Source organism: Lissotriton vulgaris, chromosome 6 (assembly GCF_964263255.1).
Source record: "Lissotriton vulgaris chromosome 6, aLisVul1.2, whole genome shotgun sequence".
Lineage (NCBI taxonomy): Eukaryota > Metazoa > Chordata > Amphibia > Caudata > Salamandridae > Lissotriton > Lissotriton vulgaris.
Genome location: NC_141694.1, coordinates 1,377,052,899 through 1,377,072,830, shown reverse-complemented (window position 1 = coordinate 1,377,072,830; position 19,932 = coordinate 1,377,052,899). Strand labels below are relative to the sequence as shown.

General features: G+C 46.1%; 1 protein-coding gene across 1 annotated transcript in view; it reads right to left on the bottom strand.

Moving 5' to 3' along the window:
- The window catches only part of FANCL (FA complementation group L), a 306,249-nt gene that overhangs the window by 195,291 nt on the left and 91,026 nt on the right, over positions 1 to 19,932 (bottom strand). The window contains exon 6 of the mRNA XM_086927492.1: positions 9,572 to 9,668. Within this exon, the coding sequence (XP_086783618.1) occupies positions 9,572 to 9,668 (97 nt within the window). The remainder of the gene's footprint in view (positions 1 to 9,571; positions 9,669 to 19,932) is intronic.

Genomic DNA, 19,932 nt, shown 5'->3' with positions numbered 1-19,932 from the left:
GGTAAACACCCTTGGGGCAGTTGTGACTCCGAAGGGTAGGACTTTGAACTGATAATGCGTGCCCTGGATAGTGAACCTGAGGTACTTTCTGTGGGACGGATGTAGCGGAATGTGGAAATAAGCATCCTTGAGATCTAAGGTTGCTAAGAAGTCTCCTTTGTTTAACATAGGAAGGATCTGTTGCAGTGTAAGCATGTGGAAATGCTCTGACAGTATGTACAGATTGAGGGGACGGAGATCCAGAATTGGTCTGAGAGATCCGTCCTTCTCTGGAATGAGGAAGTACAGGGAATAAACCCCTGTTCCTTCCTCCCCCACTGGCACGAGCTCTATTGCCCCTTTTTGCAGCATCACCAACACTTCCTGCTGCAATAAGTGCAAGTGCTCTGCGGACATAGGTCTTTGCCTTGGTGGAATGTTGGGTGGAGTGGACTTTAACTCTAGACAATAACCGTACTGGATAAGCTGTCGCACCCACCTGTCTGTGGTGATGTTGATCCAGACGGGCAGGAACTGCTGTATTCTCCCCCCGACAGGTGTTAGATGGTCGGGGGGCAGTGACAGAGAGTCACTGGTTGCTTGGGGCAGAGGAGCGTGAATTGTTGCCTCCTTTGCCACGTCCTTTGTTGCTGTTTCCCCTGTAGCCCCTCTTGTTTTGTTTGGGGTACGAGGACTGTGCTCCACCTCTAGGGAACTGTGATTGTTGACCCAACTGTCCTCTGGTGACTCCACGGGCACCTGAGCGACGAAAATTATTGCCACGAAACTGCTGTGATTGTAGGGCCCCCATAGATTTAGCAGTTTCAGTGTCCTTTTTAATTTTTTCCAGGGTGGTGTCAACATCTGGACCAAACAGTCTATCCAGATTGACTGGTTGATTAAGTATGGTTGTCTGAATGTCAGGTTTGAACCCCGATATGCGGAGCCAAGCCTGTCTTCTGAGCATGACACTGGTGTTAATGGCCCTAGCGGCTGTGTCCGCGGCATCAAGTGCACACTTTATGGCCGCGTTGGAGATCAGTTGTCCTTCTTGTATAATCATTTTGGTGCCCTCTTGAAACTGCGGAGGCAGGTGTTCCACAATCTGCTCTAGTGTGTCGTAATGTGATCTATCATAACGTGCCAGTAGTGCCTGTGTATTTGCAATACGCCAGAAATTGGCAGCCTGTGCAGCCACTCTCTTGCCTCCTGCCTCTAGCACTTTGGACTCCTTATCCGGGGGAGGAGCTTCACCCGTTGTTTGGGAGTTGGCCCTCTTGCGTGCGTTTGCTACCACCAGGGAGTCAAGCGGCAACTGTCCTCGAATGTATGCAGGGTCTGCAGGCGCTGGTCTGTACTTTTTTTCAATACGTGGGTTGACCACCCTCGCCCTGGTAGGCTCTTTAAAGATGTCCGCAGCATGCTTGAGGACCCCTTTGAGCATAGGCAGTGTCTTTACAGTTCTTTCTGAAACTGAAAAGGTGTTGAATAGAAAGTCTTCCTCAACTGGGTCAGCATGCATGTCCACATCATGATTAGCAGCTGCCCTCTCAATGAGTGCATGAAAACCTGCAGAATCCTCTGTAGGGGATGCACGTGTACTGAAAGTCTGTGGGTCTTGTCCCACATCTTGGGTGCCTTGGTCCCCCATGACATAATAAGAATCTGGCTGTGCATCAGGTTCATTTACTGGGAACGTGTATTGTTCCTCTTCACCATAGCCCTCACTGTCCGAGTGTTCTGGAGACGGTGTTGGGCTCCTTCCCAGAGGAGGCTGGATAGGTTCCATGAGGCCTGAGGCGTCCTGTGGAAACTTCTTCTTCTTTAGGGGGATGACATAGGATTCCACCGGCTGCGAAGTGATCTTCCTTTTGTAAAGGGTTAACTTCCCCGTGTCCGCGTCTATGAAACACTCCGAATCCTCTTCTGGGTCGAGCACTTGACCCGAAGATGCTCCTGCCGTAGAAGATTCCGACTTCTTTGGCGTCGATTTCGATGAGAAGGCCTTCGGCGCCACTTTTGGCGGTAGAAAGAAGAGGAGTTTACTTGCGGGCTTGACCGGGACGTCTGTCGCCTTCTGCGTCGGTGGCGTTGGCGTCGACGAAGAGAAAGACTTCTCCTTAATTCTTTGCAGTGAAGCAGCCCCGAGAGATGCGTCGGTGACCGATGTCTTTGGCACCGACGAGGTGGCCTTGCCTTCGGATGCGACGCTCCGTTGGTCTTTTGGAGGGATGGACGGCGCCGACCCCGAGTCCTTGGAGCGATGCGCAGATGCCCCCGTTGGAGCCGGGGCTGTGTCTGTTGCCTTGGCTGGCTTTGCCTGCGCCGGCGCGCTTGTCTTGTGCGTGCCGCCCTTCTTAGAGGATCTCTCCTCCGGCGCCGATTTCGACCCTGTGGAATCGCCGTGTTTCTTCGGCTTCTGCGGACCGGAGGTCGACGGAGTCGATGAGGTCGCCGGTTTATTTGTTTTTGCCGTTGCGACCGCCATCTTAGGGACGATTGAGTCCTTTACTTTCGGTTTCGGTTTCGGGTCGGCCATTTTAGGTGCAGTCGAGACCGTTGCTTTCAGTTTCGGTTTCGAAACCCTCGGCGCAGCAAGTATGTCCGTGGCCGGGCCAGCAGGCGGGGCCGTGGCTTGCGCTACCGGGTCTTGGGTAAGGCCGACAGGCGATCCCGCGACCCTCTCCAGATGTCCGCCAACTTCGGGGCATAGCTCGTCCCCTGAGCTATCTTCCGCGGCCCCATAAACCATATCGTCGTCCCCTACCTCGTCGACGTATTCAAGGCCTTGACCCACGACTCCGTCGTCGTCATATTCCGGATCAGCCTCGACCTCCGTCTCAGGTGGGGAGATTTGAAGATGATGGCTCTGGTCCTCCTCTTCTTGGTCGTCGAATATGTTCTCTGGATCCGGGGCCGCCTGTTTGGCCACAAGGCGCACCGCGCGCCGAATCGTGAGAGTTTTCTTCGACCTGAAACTCGCACAGGCCCTGCAACTTCCTTCGTCATGGTCTGGCGAAAGGCATTTGTTACAGACCGGGTGCACGTCTATATGTGGGTACTTGGACCCACAGAGCGGACAGAGTTTAAACGGGCTCCGCTCCATGTTGGGAACTTAGTGTCGAGTCGCGATGAGAAGGCCTCGATGTCCGAAGAGTAGTAAAAACTCCGCCGATTCCGGCTCCGAGAGACGGAAGAACTCGAGACCGTACGCAAACAATACCGACGTAAAGAACCCAAAGCCTTTTGGCCGTGAAATTAGATGTTTATTCGGTTCCGACGGAGAGACGTCGATACCGCATCCGAACCCAATGGCGGAAAAAAACAATCTGGGGATGGAGCCGATGCCCATGCGCACTGTAGTCCAGGGGAGGAGCCACCCATCTCAGGATACTTCGAAGACTCTTCCAGGACAACAATGTGCGATCATCCGGACCCAACACTAGGTGGCGATCTAATGCTAAGATATGAATTTAGCAGCCCACATGCCTCGAACCACCAAGACACAGTACCTCACTAGCGCACGACTCACAGGATATGAACTGACACTCTTTGCCAGCCACATCAACATCAAAAGATGCACTGCACTGACCCCCGACATTACTCCCACTGGATACTCAGGATGCCCGCTTAGACCCACATGACTGCATATTAAGGACAGAGGAGACAAAGGGACGGGTTGACTTACAGGATACCCAGATAGCAGAACCAGAAGGTACACTGTATGTGAACGGATCATGTCTCAGAGGGCCAGATGGTAACACCTCAGCTGCCTACGCTCTCACGACATTAGGGCGAGTAGTACAAACAGCTCAGATTCCACAGTGCTCTGCTCAAGCAGTAGAATTAGTGGCCCTCACTAGAGCTTGTGAGTTAAGCAAAGGGATGACGGTAAATATTTATACTGACAGCCAATATTCCTTCGGGGTGGCCCACAACTTCGGGAGGTTGTGGAAAGAAAGGAATTTCCTTACTTCCCATGGGACCAAAATTCAACATGGCCCCCTAATTCACTGACTGTTAGACTCCCTGACAATCCCCAGAAAGGTGGCCGTTATAAAATGTAAAGCCCATAAGAAAGTGACAGATGATGTCGGGAAAGGCAATGCCCTGGCTGACCAGACGGTCAGACAAACAGCTCTTAGAAAAAGGGAAGGAATGTATGTATAAGGTCCCGCTAGGTGGGTGGCAGACGAGGGCATGGTTGAAAGCACAGTACAGAGTGTGATTGATGTTCAGTCCCATACTACTATGTCTGTACAGCATTGAGTATAAAAACTGATTATCTGTACAGTCTAACTAATACCTTTCGTACTCTTTACAGAAATGGTCCCGACGTTTGTCCCATTCAGCGATGCCAGACTGCATTCTACATCTACGGAAGCAGAGAGTGACAGCATACTGAAAGGAAGGGTGGAACCCTCCCTTAACTCTTCTCAACACCAAGAACAATTGTTTTGCGCCACCGAGGGAAGGCTTGCCCTTGACTTCGCCAAGTACCTACAGGCTGTAAGGCTGTGATCTTCCCTGGCTGAGAGTAGTGCTGGTGTGTCAGACTGAGGTAAGCGATAAGGGCCCTTGGCACCTGCGCCCAGTGAAGCAACCACCAATCACAGACAGCCACTAGAGGTACCTGGCTTAGCACAATGGCCGCCGTCCAAAACACCCTAATCCAGAAACAAGATGTCAGCCTTTGACATAGTAAATGCTTCATGGTCACCGGAGTGACGCTGTTTGTCTCCCTCATCCTGTCTATCCTTGGTTGGCTGTTGCTAATCTACCATCCTGTTACCTCACCAGCTCCTACCCAGACTCCTGCAGAACACCAGTCTTAAACGTTACCAGCCCACGAATTACCTCGCTGTGCAGAATTCTTTAACAACACCTTCATCCAAATGTTGCATCATCACCAGCTGATCATGAACACTTCCAACTGCTGGGTGTGTGGACTGATGCCGCATTCCATGATACACCCTGTCCCATTCTTTCCCTACCCCTTTTCTATCTCTGGGTCTTGTCTTGCATGGTGGATGTTGATGCAGGAGGCCTACACTGTCAATGGTACTGCCAATTCTGCCTTGGAACTTTTCGGGATGACTTCTGGCGGAACAGATCAGGCCATGCCAATGCTCCTTTTTGCCCGACCAGCCCATCCACAATGCTACTACCACCAGATGAACTCGGTGAGATGGTAGTATTCAAACTCAACTAATCAACAAACATTTTACAGATTCCCCACAAGAAGGATACTGCCTGATAAACGAGGCACTGTGAATAAAATAAATGTGCAAGGCTGTGTCTGCATTCATGGCCTAGGGACTAAGAAAGTTGGTACCAGTACGTGTGATACAAAAACTTTAAACTCTACATCTCCTCCGGAGCTGGTGGCATCCTCCAACCAGTGTCTGCCAGTGTTCTGTACAATGTGTGTCCAGACCATCAAGCCTCCACCCTCTGACATTCACAACACCAATATGATGATGATGCTCCAACAAGAAACTGATGGCCTTATGAACATTGACATTTCTTAAAGTATTTGCCACTCAATGGCAAAAGGAGGGTCTGAGGAAAAGTGTTCTTCTGATCGGCATCATTTGTACCGGGACTCGATTGCTTTTTCATTGCCATCTCGTGTCAAACACTTCCACATGACCCACCTCGTCGTTTTTACTGATGCCTGAGGAAAATTCTAACTGACACGACAAAAACCATCTTGCAGCCTGCATTTCTGCCCAGGAACGGTCACACGCCCAAATCCCCCCCCCCTCCCGTTCTCTGCAGTTCACCAGAAAGCCACGAGACACTCACCCTGAATAAATGTTTTATTCTCCATCTCCATCTCCTGCTCCCAGCCTGGTAAACATCCTTGACACCGTGATCAGGTTATCTGGACAATGGTCTGTCTGCTGGACCTTCATCAGGGTGATTAAACAATGACTTGAAAGACCGGGCTTTGATCAAGAAAATTGAACAATGACCTGAAAAGACTAAGCCTCGATCAAAGCCGAGTGAACAATGATTTGTGTACCAAGCCTTGACCAGGTCACCATTTACAAACGTCGTCTGGACCTGGTTATCAACTGCAAACACTGCCCTGATTAAACAATGAACTAACAGCCAACCGACTGGGATGAAAAAGTATAAAAGGCTTGTAAGCTACAGAGTGAAGTAGCAGCCTCCTGGGTTTTGTCTCGGACTAGCTTGGGACTCTGTTCCATAGACCAGGCTATTGAAATAAATCTGGGTTCCTTCTGCAGACGACGGCTCCTGTGTCTCCTTTTACAAAGTATGGAAGGTATGGAAGATTTGGGCGGTTCCCCCGCCGCCAAGACCCAGTAAGTGGGTTATCACGGTTCTTCACCTGATAAAGGATCAGAACAGTGGATTTGCAATTTCACCTTCAGGTGTCAACCAGAAAGTCCAGTTTGGGACCAGGAAGCCAGAAAAGGGCTACTGGTAGCTTGCGGGCCATCACAGGCGAAAAGTAGAAGGCTTGCAGCAGTGTTGTCAATGGGGAGCTCACATCCTTCCATCACCTTGCTCACAATTTCTAATTCATTTCAAATTACTTTCGGGAGTCACTGCTGCTACATGTTCTAATAGTAAACCTGAAGGTTTTCTTGTTTCCAAATTTTGAAAAACACTGTAAAATTGCCTAGGGTTGATGCGGACCATACAAAATAAAATAGGACCTTAGCTGGCTCTGGAAAGAAGATTTGTCCAGAACCTGTTCTTTACTAGGGATTATTTAAAGGACTAATATGGGCTGCTGTACGGTTAATATGTTGCCTCACCCCTACTGCTATCAAATCTGCCATCTGGAACTTGGGTATATAAAAGAAAAAATAATGGTCCTGGCGGTCTTTTATATAAAAAAAAAGTATATTTGTGGAACAGTAGCCAATCTGTTCGACCTCTGTATACTGCTACAAAGTATAGTATAAACGTTTCTAATGGGTCAACTGAGTAAATATAAAATGATATTAATAAAAATCAAGATTATGTATTCTTAAACAGCAGAAATTATTTGAAACATAAATGGTGAGCACTCCAGGGCAGTGCTTGTGTTTCCAACTGAAAACTGAGATGATCCAAATGTAAAAAAAATAAGCTATTTAAAGAAGATAGGTACGGAGCTTAGTTCTAATAACTAAAGTAAGTTGTCCAGGATACTACATGCTTGTCAATTTTTCAACCAAAAGAGGAACTGCAGGCTCGCCATCATAGAGTAATTGCTTTGGCAGCAGTGGTACATTAAATAGAGTGTTCACCATCATCAAGAAGGCCTCGGCAAGAGTTAGGAAAGATAAATATCGTTGACATTTAGTGCAAGGAATAACAGTAAAATGAATGCCATGTTGAGAAGCTTGACAAGCAGAGTTTTAAGGAGATACATTCTTGAATAGGCAATTGCAGAAGAGTTAAGGAAATGCAAACTGCTCCCTCTAACAGTGGTATCCTTTTACATTACATCGCAAAGGGAGTCTTGCTATTGTCTTGCAGGGACAAACAGAATTCAGCATCCTTTTCTTCGTTGCAGAAGGTTCTCCTCATTTCAAAACCATGATTAAGTTATGTAAAATTAAGAATGTATTTGTTCTATCTCTGGATATCTGATTATTTTGCAGACTTGCATTTTAATTTTGCATCCAGAAGCAGTGCAACATGAATAACCATCTAAGAATGAATAAGAATATTCCCAGGCCTCCTCCTCTATCAAGTTCCATATCCATACCTACCAAAAAAGGCAAACACTTATACAGTCTCCCACGGTGTCCCCGTATAGGATCTGCAGGAAGATCCAAAGTTTCTTGGATGGCAACCAGTGCTTCCTGGATCAGGTGTTGATGGTTAATTTTATTTATCAAATAACTGAAGTGTTTTTTCAAATATGTTTAATTAGGCATCAAAAATACAAAAAAAGTATACATAAAAAAATTGTACAAAAATGATTGCCAAGCCTCCGATTTTGTGAATATAAATCTTTGCCCATGATGATTAAAATAACAAAAATATTCAATACATTATATATTATAATAAACTTCAAAATCATTGATATAATAAATACCAAATATCTATAACAAGACGGTATACACCATAAAAAAGAACACCTGAGCCTTAAGGATACAGTCTGTATTGCTCCCTGAGAAAAGCTATCCAGAAAGCTATTACTAGATTTGATGCACAACGTCACGTAGTACTCGCATCTAACTACTGGCAGCACATTGTACACGCATCTGATTGCTGACAGCACATGGTACTCGCATCGAACTGCTGACAGCAAATAGTACTCGCATCTAACTACTGACAGCAATTAGCACTCGCATCTAACTACTGAGAGCACATAGTACTCGCATCTAACTACTGACCGCACATAGTACTGGCATCTAACTACTGACCGCACATAGTACTCGCATCTAACTACTGACAGCACAGAGTACACACATCCGACTACTTACAGCACATAGTACTTGCATCTAACTACTGGCAGCACATAGTGCTCGCATCTGACTGCCGATAGTACATACATCTGACTGCTTACAGCACATAGTACTTGCATCTAACTACTGACAGCACATAGTGCTCGCATCTGACTGCACAAAGTACTCGTATCTAACTACTGACAGCACATAGTACAGGCATTTGACTACTGACAGTACATTGTACAGGCATCTGACTACTGACAGCACATAATACTCTCATCTAACTACTGACAGCACAGAGTACACACATGTGACTACTTACAGCACATAGTACTTGCATCTAACTACTGGCAGCACATAGTGCTCGCACCTGACTGCCGATAGTACATACATCCGACTGCTTACAGCACATAGTACTTGCATCTAACTACTGACAGCACATAGTGCTCGCATCTGACTGCCGACAGCACATAGTACTTGTATCTAACTACTGACAGCACATAGTGCTCGCATCTGACTGCCGACAGCACATAGTATTCGTATCTAACTACTGACAGCACATAGTACTCGTATCTAACTACTGACAGCACATAGTACTCGTATCCAACTACTGACAGCACATAGTACAGGCATCTGACTACTGACAGTACATTGTACAGGCATCTGACTACTGACAGTACATTGTACAGGCATCTGACTACTGACATCACATAGTACTCGCATCTAACAACATTGCCTTCGATCCTTTTGAAAGCTTCAATCCGTTTATCACTGAATGATTCCTCCATTTTCCTAATGGAATTCCTAAGGGGCAAACTCTATACAGCAGGAATACCCAGAATGAGCTTTATTCTGAACCTCATAAAACACTAACAAACTCACTGGTCGTTTGGCAAAAGGGTAAACCAACAACACCACTGATCTCGAAAACAGTTACTCTAAAGAAAAAAAATATTATTTTTCTGGATGCAGGCTACTGTTTAAAATATATAAAATTGCCAATAAATCTAGAGGATAAAACACCGAGACAAACATAATGAATTTTTATAAGCAGGAAAGAGAGATTTAGGCACTCTTGAAGAAAAATAACGTGATGACTTCAGAAAGTGCCAAATTAGCAGCAAAACAAACAAGGTCTTTTATATTCTTAAACTTTGAAATCCCCTCACCTTTGTCTTGAACTTCAGGGTGATTAGATGCTCTCGGCCGGCAGCATCCTCAGCTTTTAGTTTTATGGAACTGAACTCGGTGTCTACAAAAAGCAGTCTGTGGGGGAAACAAACATATCGTTCATCGCATTAGAGGGAATTACAATGTGAAACATGTGCCAGGCTCCTATTAATCTGGTGGAAATATTAATCAGTGGCGGCCCGGAATGCCAGCCTTTTCTAGTGCCGCAGATTTACTGTTGTTGATACACCAGTCTGCTGCCTAATGCAGTCATATATCTCCGGGTTATTTACAATGTGTGTCAGGGCTCATGCTGTGGTCAGTGAGCACTGGGTTTCGGTTTTCCATCACTGCAACCTTTGGCACACACAGCAGGTCCCTGTCAGCCTCTACTTATGTATACATTAAACTTCCTGTCTAAGTCCTCGAGCCATTTGTGCAGATGCATACGGTCAAAGATAACCACTGTTGGTTTAATCTTTAAAGAACTTTTTCTATGTCGCGAATTTTTTTTCGGCACAAAATGCATAGAAACTTGCTTACTTTTATTTTAAAGAGTTTTGGGAAACTCGACGCTGATATTTTAACACCAGGGTAATTTACAATCTAAATATTTAGGATATTCAGGTGGTCAACGTATTAAGATCATCTACATTGGAAATCTCTTTAAATTAATCTCTGAAAGCATTGTCTATGCTCTACTTGGCTTCACTGAACATCAGGTTACACAATACTAACTGCACAACTGAAGGCATAATGTACAAAGCAGCGCAACTGGCACTGCAAAATGATACTACGACTACTAGTAGAGCACAGTGGTCTCATAAAACCGCCAGCCACTAGGATACTGTGCAGGCACAACATTTCAATATTTCCCCGACTGGTCTAAAAGGAGGATTGCCCTTGGCGAGGGGCGCAAGAAGGGTAAGTACCAAGTTCTGGCTTTACTGACCATCTCCACAGATAGAAATACTAAATTCACATGAATTTCACAAACTGTCTCCACCTCCCTTTCGCACTCCAGCGGTTACTTCGGTTTTCTTTACCCATAAGCTGATCTTTCAGTGTTTTGACGCCCTTAAGTTGATGTAAAAAGACACTCCATTCCACTAATATAGCCACGGCACTTTCGGTTCTTTTTCTAGCAATGGAAGCAAAAAAGGAAGAGGAGCACTCGCAGTGCTTCATTTGAGCCGGTGGCTTCAGGTGGAGCCCACTGGACCCAGTTGTTATTTCTCCTCATCAGACTTTGACCTAGAGCAACAGAGGGAGAACACCCAAGGAGGACAGAAGGAGGAAAAGAAAGACTGTTACAAAGAGTGAAAGCAGGAACTTGCAAGAGTGGAATAAAGGGGCAGGGTGTGTCTGGTGGTGGTTTAAAGAGGCATGGGGGAAATTAAGATGACGGGGCCTAGGTATTCACAAGCCAAAATTCAATAATGTTGGGTGTGGGCTGAGCAAAACTTTGGACTCTGCACTTATTCTTTTACAAGTTAAGCACTGCAAACTTGGCCACTGTGCTTTGCACGTGTGGGTTCATATCCCATCCTCGTCGCCAAATGTAATGAAGTAAGACTCCACACTTAAGGTAGGTTTAAGTGCTGGTAGGCCTTTTATTTCGCCTCATCCATCACCAATCTTAACCAACTGCCGTCTCCTCTTGAGTCACTGCATTCCATCTCTCACAAACATTCGGATGTAGAACTTAACTACATCACACTTTAATGGCCGAGTGATGGCATGAGAGTTGAAGCTGGCAAATAAGTGGAAGGTGGTGAGGAACAGATCACTGAGAAAAAAATAATTAAAAAATGGTTCTCTCAGGCAGTAGACTATATACTGAAGGCTAGAACGCAAGGCACAATGAGAGGCTTTGAAAGTGCAGAAAGACAAAAACGGGCGTCGAGTACTTGCTAATGGTCTTATTTCCTACTGCTGCAGAACAATAATGGATTACTTGCACCTTCATCTTCAGTTTATGTCCAAATGCGTTGGCAGGCAACTAACATGCAAAGTAGCACACAGCAGTGGCCAATAAAGCTCAATACTGCCTTGCCCTTTCCTCCATTTAGGTGGAGTACAGAATGGCATGAGAATGTAAACAATTGCTCGCCAATTACCAATACTAATCTCTGTTAATACAGACAACTTGGAATGTGGCTAGGTCAGCCAATATGGTGAGTGCAAACTCAAAGAGCTCTCCCGACAACATCCTGCCTCCAACTTGCCTGGTTTGCATCGATATATACAGGACAACATACAAGTGAAAAGACAATTTATAGATGATGGGTTTCATGGTAAGGATGCGGTCCTAGAGTCACAATCAATGACTTCAACAGCAGACCATGCTGTATTTGCTGAAACAAAGGGCTGTAGGGGAGGGAAGGTGTAGGGTAGCGGAGGTACAGAGGTTGCCGGCTGTACTGCGGATCAACTCGATCTGATGACCTTGTGGCCCGAGAGAGGGCGAGGAAGATGTGGCTAAAATCAAAATGGTGGCTGCATGATATCATAGGAGGGGGAGAGAAGTGAGGACCCAGGGCTGTGCAGTTTGGAGTCGGAGGCTGCAAAGCAGCTCAGAAGCACCAGAGAGATTATTTAAAGAGTGCCCTGCTTTCTGGGCTGGTGGTAAGTGGAGAGGCGAACTGGCACTTCCCTCCTGCCAGACGTTCGATGGTGGTCCTGATTGTGGTTGGGTTATGCATCTACCTCACGGGCAGCTGCTTGTCTCTCCTTCTGGATTTCCCACCCTCACCCCCATTAGAAGTGGACTAAAACTTCAGACAAGGGGGCTGGGTCAGCTTCAGACACAAACGCTCCACAGGAAGCAATAGGAGAGACCCCTTAGATCAAGAGGTTGACACCGGCTGGTGAGTCGGTATGGGAGAGGGGGGGTTCACAGACCTGTATTGGGGCACCCACCTAAGTGTATAGATATGGAAAAATCTAGGATTACCATGGTCCAACCACAAGGCACAGTGGGGCACATATTCCACCAAGTTAATAGGGCATGATCCAGAGGGCATGCAGCAAAGGGATTCACACAGGGACAACAACAGAGCCCCAGATAGCCATGACCAAATATAGGAGGCAGGTGTATTCCACCAGTTTTTCACACGTTGTTGATTGAGTGCTGATCTGGGTGAAGTCCTGGGTGCCCTTTGAGGCAGATAGCGTGTTGCTTGACAAGGAAGGCAGTTATGTGGTGTTGCAAGTTAAATTAGATGGCATCCTGGTAGTGCTGGGCACCATCTACTCTCCCAATATTGAGCAACCAGCCTTCTATGCCACTTTGAGTAAGCAACTAGCAAGGTGGACAAACCTCTCACTCTTGAAAGGCAATTTTAATAGTGTGATAGATACAGACCGTGATTGCTCACGCTCCCAGCTATCGCATTCAACAAATTGTAAGACTCATAAGGCGCTACAGGAATGGCTGGCATGCTGGTTACTTTTAGATTCTTGGCAATTTAGAAGCGCTAAGGTAATAGTGTTCCTTTTTTTCACCTACGCATTATTTGCATGTGAGCTAGGACTGAGTAGTACGCACTAGATCACTACAGACAACGGTGTATCCCACCAGATATATGGCCAAGACTGTCTCGGATCATAACCCACTGCTACGAGCACTTTGAGACTAATACAAAAGACACAATCTATTACTGTATTGTCTCAAACTATGCCACCAGATCCCGACACAAAATGTTATAAAATGGCTTTTAAAAGTATTAATCACTATACAGATATCAATGCCTCAACTAGAAAATAGGTTTACAAATTTAACAACCCAATAGTGAATGTTGATTAACTGCTCAATCACTGTACAGTCTACAACAATGAGAATGCAGACATCACAAAGTAGGTATAAAGTTGATTCAATTTTAATCAGGGCAGAGACATTTGGCTGACCTACATTATACATTGGCTCCTTTGTCAATGGCCAAATGGGAAGACTGAAATAGGGAGATCATTAATCTCTACATTTAAAGAGTCATCAGCTATTTGAAGAGAATCTGGTTTGGTAAGGAAATGGTAATTAAACTGGTACCAGTGAAATCTCTTCCCTTTTCTCAAAGAAATAACTATTAGGTAAAATTCTATCGTTAGATTCAGCTACTTTGTTTTAGGCTGGGTTACTGATTAGAGAAACTGAATAGTTCTTAAGCAATGTTAAATTCTATTAAATAATAGAAGCCATTGCAAACCTACTAAGATATTGACCGTCAAAGCATAAAATTCATATTTAAAATGTTTACAAAAGTGACCGAGCAGACTTGATAATCTACTCTATTTTGTACTATTTAAGTGCTTCCTGTTAGTGACTGTCCATACCCACAAGCCAACTTAAATCTTGACCTCCCCTTCTCCTGATAATTAAAGCCTAAAATGAGGCTCTTGTTGGTTCAATGGACTTGCAGTGATATTGGATTCATTTGTATGCAGGGTCAATAGGCAACACTTGTTAGAAGCAGCAGCGGCTCGCCAATAGGGGGCGCCATGGTGGTGCCCTCCTCTCAGATCACCTAACTCCTCCAAATACTTCCTAGATGTCTTCCAGCTTTTACAGGAAAACAAACCATACTACAGATTGTGTGTTTTTATTTAAAGAGCTGCAACATCATGTTAGAACCAGAGGGGGCACCATCGTGCTTACTAGTGTTGTGCATGTGTGAGACCATTGGCTCTTACAGCCCGGCCTCACGCATTCACATTCCATAACTGGCATGTTTCACAAACCTCGAGTTGTGCAGCATATCAGCTAATGAAGCTTTGGTGGGGCTTGTCTATCATACGCTCATATGCCCTAACGAAAGCTGGGTTAGAGAAGGAGGGATGACTTCCAACGTACCCTGGCTTCTGATCAGGCAGAGGCTCAAGCATTTGAATTAAAAAAACGGAAGCTGGGGTGGTAGCTTCCAGGTCTCAAAAGCTGGGGGTGAGAATTCATGTATTTCAGGGCCAGCCAAGCAGAAGCTGCAACTCGGAGCACATCAGGTGAGATAAATTCAAATACTAGAGCGTGTGGAATTCTGTTCTGAATGTGTGTATGTGAGCAGTGGCAGCTACAGCTATAAAAATGTGGCGGGCCGGGACAGTGCCAGACTCACCATAAATACTGTTCCCCTGGGTGCGGCACTTCTCTCCCGATCAGCATCCTCGAGCAGTAATGGGAAGGACAACGAGCAGCTCCTGGACTGGCGGGAGAGGGCTAATCCAGTGCTCATTTTGAGGCTGGGGGCCTTTGCCAGCAATCCCATGGCTATTTTAAAGCCATGGGATTGCTGTGTCTACAGTGCGCATGTCGGGCTGGCCGTGACAAACCAGCCGGCCAACCCGACATGCGCACCACAGGTGTAGCTGTATTCCTGCAATCGCAGGATCCAGCCCCGCCTCCTGCACTCAGAATGCAACTTATAAGTAAAATGGTATTGATGTGCCATTCTACTTATTTTTGCGTGCCTGCTGCCCTCACAGCAGGTGGGGTGATGCTCCTCCGCTCTTGAGGAGGAGCCACCCCTGTATGTGAGTGTTTCTTTGTTTGTTTTTTATGTATGTTTACTTGCGGAATGCTGCAGGTCTGAGAGTATGCCTGTGAGTGGATTTGCAAGCCTGTTTCGTCTCTGTTAATAGAAGAAAAACAAACGTGATGCAGTCAGTGCATTTTTATTCAAACATATTTTTAAACGAGCCCTGAAAATATTTGCTATGTAAATCATACAACAAAACATCACATAAATACGTTAAAGTGCCCTCAAATTACAAAAAGTATATTTCTTAACATGTGGAAGCTTTGTCATTATTAATACATCACATTATAGCACAGCACTAAGAACTACTTATTAAATATTTTTAAAACATGAACCATAAGTGAACTAAGAGGCAAGACGGTTGTCATGTAAGCTCTGTATGTGGCCCAGAATATTTTAGTGAAACATTATAGTCTACTTAGTGAAATATTATAGTCTATTAAATAAAAAAATAGATTTTTGTACAACTAGTATTCAGAACTCACATATTTGAAAGTGTTTTCATGCACGAAAATGAAGAAAAAGGAGATTGGGCGAAATAAGATATGTGCCTATGATCACACAGTTTACGCAGAGAAGCCATGATTTAACCAGGTTTTTATGGTTTTACTGTGTACAAATCAGCCACTAAATGGGTATCTATTTGTCTTCTTTTTTATGCTAACTGTTCGTTTTTATCTGTGCTTTTCCTGCAGTTTTTAAATAGCACAAACTCGACACAAAAGGTATTGGAGCACCAGTTACTTCACACAAGGTCACATTTTTTTAAAAGATATTTAAGATACAGGGAGATTCAGGGGCAGATTTACTAACATTTGAGACAGCACAACGCAGCAATACAATCAGCTGCGCTGTGTCAAATAGAGAGGGAAGATATGCCCATATCTGCTAAGATATGGCACATTCCTACTCCCTTCTCTGCGCTGGGCACAATTGGCTGCCAAGTGTCAACACCTTTCTGCACTAAAACAATCCTCTGAGGCGTTTTCCTTTTTCTACGTGTGATGCAGAATGCAGCTCCAATAGAAAGAGGAAAAGGGAAGAGAAATTAATCCATTTCTCCTCGTTACTACCACTATGGAAAGGCATAACACTGATGCATTCCCAGGTTTACTATTGTTATTAAATCTGGGATTTCTCCAAAAAAACGTAGATGGATGCATGGGAACACCCACACTCCACTCATGGAATGCCTTCTCAGGGCAGAGTAACGCAAAACAGCAACTTGAACTGGCTTGTGTTACTCCAGATTTACTAGGTCAGCGAAGCCACTTAAGGTGGCTCTGCGTGCCATAGTAAACCTCACTTAAAAGCATGTATTGCCCTTCCGTGACGCAAGGGCAACACAAGCCCTTAATAAATCTGCGCCTAAGTGATTGGCCCGTAATCAAAGGAGGATATAGCCACTGAAAGCTAGAGCCTGAATCCTGGCTCGGGCTCAACTCGAGGTCCTGTTGAAACCTCAAGCCAATGACAAGCTAATCTTTCAAGTGGATTCTGCCTGCTACTCTCCCTCTGTCCAGGATGTTGTGTTACGGCAAGAGCTGCCAAGTTTGGAACTGAGAAGCCAGGTTCAAATCTCGGCCTCGATCAATCTCCTGAGATATATATGTATGTGCATGTTCTATCAACAAATTTCACTTCTAGCACTCCACCACCCCAACAAACCCAATGGTTTCAAGCAAGATAGGAGTCAACCAGCCTTCCCACTTTCTAATCCTGAATGGTGCCATGACAACTATATGGATACAATAGGTAAGCCTGTACTCCAGTCTTTAATGTTGATATGGTTGCTGGAAAATGGTTGTCCTGAAGGGTCACCCCAAACGTTTTGCCTTCCTCCTTCTCTTTTTGATGTAGCCTTTTGTTGGCCTTTGTACTCTGAGCACTTTACTACTGCTAACCAGTGCTAAAGTGCATGTGCTTGTCCCCTACAACATGGTAACATTGGGCGTGGCCGAGCAGTCCAACTTGGCGGAAACGCATTAGCAAGCTCCGCCAGTCCTATTATAATATCCTATCGAATCCTCACCTAATACTGCTCTAAATTGCTCTAAACCCCCGGTAAACATCAAGCGGCACCAGAAATACCAGATAGTGCGGTCGGCCTCCCCACACCAACGCAGAGTCTGGAGCCGTGCCGCGTTTCGAGCTCACACATCAGCAGCACTAAAGCAGACGAGAGCGTCCAGGATCCCGGACAGGCCCCACCACGAAGGAGTTCCGATGCTTGAGATCTCGTGGCAAGGAGGGCTGCTGCCGCGGGCCAAGTGCTGAGTGTGTTCTCCCCAGCAGCGGCTGTGGCCTGGGCAATACTGGGAGGTCTGTTCACAAAGGGAGCACCATGTGCGGGGAGAGACCTACGGCGGCCGGTCCTTGGATGATCATTGTGGACTAGGTTGCTCCCATTATAAAAGAATAACAGCGCTCGAGCCCCGGTAACTGGAAGCGTTGATACGGTGGGACAGAGGCTGGAGGTGATTTGCGTGGGCCCCCATGGCAGCCGCTGTAGCTGAAGTGAGTCATGACTAGCAGTGAGTAGACAGACGCGTTGCGGCCTATCTCTGACTGTTTGATGTGGGCTAGCCTGCGGTGCGCCTGGTGACATACGGATAGTCTCCCCGGTGGGCCTCAGACACAGATTTGGGCCCAGTCTCCTGTGGAACCACCAGCGTCTGACACGGACACTACTGTCCGAGAAGTGAGGCACCTGTTAGAGGCGGGGGTTGTCGATTCCCAACCGCAGTGGTCCCGGTGCGGCTTGTGGCGGCCTCTAGCCTGCGAGGCGGCCCGCACAGGACATTGTTAGAGACCAACGTAATGATCTGAGGGAGTGGCCCAGGAACAGACAGAGTGGGTGACACAAATCTTGTGTGAAGGGAACATAGAGGCCTTCTAACACTACAATGACTAAAGACAAGGTGGAAAGCATTAGGTGGCACTAAGGCTCGGCAAAGTACCATAGACAGCAACACAGGTGCCAGTACTCGCAATGCAGACACAGAGGGTGGATCCAAAACCCCACCAGACAATGCCACATTGCCCGCCGCACTCATAGAAATAATCCCCGCCTCAAGGGCTTTTCAGAGAACTGCGAAGGTAATGACACCTAAAAATTTGTGGCAAAGTGGCTCACCTTGTCGATCCAACCTGACACCCTCTCTCCAAGCTTCATAGTAGAACGCACACACAGAGCCCTTCTACAGCGACCACACCTAGGGCTAGACCGCGGCCTATTATTGCACAAACTTTACACTATCATGATTGTGATCTTTTTCTTAAACAGGCCAGAATGAAAGCAGAACTGTCCTATGAATCTCACCGAATTATGATATTCCTGGACAATACCAGGTTGGTCCAACAGCAGCGCCAATCCTTTCAGGAGGCCAAGACACGTCTTCGAGAATTGAAGATCACATATATGCTCTAATTCCCGTCTCGACTGCGCGTATTATACAACTCTCACACAGAGTTCTTTGATATGCCAGAAGTCGTCTTCAATTTGACAGATGACATACGACACCTCAAGCCACACACACCTCCACGCCACGACTCCTCGCCTGGAGAATCCCACCAAACACAGAAACAGCCCAAGGACAAACAGAAACACCACTCCTGATTGATATGGCATTCTAAGGCCAGTGACGTGGACCGGGGGAAAACTCCTGCGGATGAAGTTCCCAATCCCCACAAGTGACTTAATACAAATACCCGAAGAATTACAGCAGAACCTTCAACACCTCATTAGAGTTGCTGTATTTTGGTGTTTCATATCGGGCTAGTACAATAAGTGTTTTTCTTTCATATTAACATGATGATATCAGGGTGTTTGGGGATCCATTGGATGGATACGGTGCCAATCCCCCATTGGGGTTTGTACTGCTGGCCATCCGCAACAGATGCTTCAGTCGTTATGAGGTATTGGGTTGGGGGAAGTTTAATGGAGTTTTTAAGTTTGCTGTTCTAACCCAGAGCAAAGAGTTCGATATCCAAGGAAGCAATTCCTCCACTTGCCAGCGACATTATCAATCACCACAAGTAGATGTCGACACAAACAGGTTTGGCCCCACCAAGTCAGATACAGTTTGTAAGCTGGAATGTAATGGGCATGTTAGATAAGACGTGGCACAATATTGCACCAGGCCAAAAGACTAAAGCAGACATACTACTGCTACAAGAGACACACCTCATGGGCACCAAAACACCTTGTCACGCCAGGTTTGGTTATGTACATGTATTCCGCGTGGGTTTCACACAAGGTTCTAGGAGTGTAGCAATTCTGGTGTATCTCAGGATACCTTTCATACTCTCTCGTTCGTGGGCTGATCCACACAGAAGATACATTCTAGTCCACTGGACCATTTTAGGAGAGCACGTAGTAATTGGTAGCTATTAGGTCCCTCCCCCACTTATACAAAGGTTTATTGACTGTTTAGCAGACATCTGGGGGGTTCTACCCAAGGGCCTCGTGGTCATGGGAGGTGATTGGAACGACGTGATGTGCATGTCCAGGGACAGATGGCGAACCTCAGGGGTCCTAGAGAAATCAAAAGAATCAAAGCTAAAATCTTTCACTGACTTGGTGGGTTGGGTCAATACCTGGAGAGCACATCATCCACATGAAACGGGTGATACATACTACTCCCCGGCACAGGACTCTTTTTCTAGGATATACTATATTTTTATTCCTGACCACTATCTTCAGAGACTATTAGACGCCACTATTATGCCCAGGGGATTGTCGGATCACTTCCCGATCGCGATACAGCTCTTGATAGGCCCAAGCCAGCGTCCATTCCGATAGAGGCACTCTCAATGGCATCTACAAAACC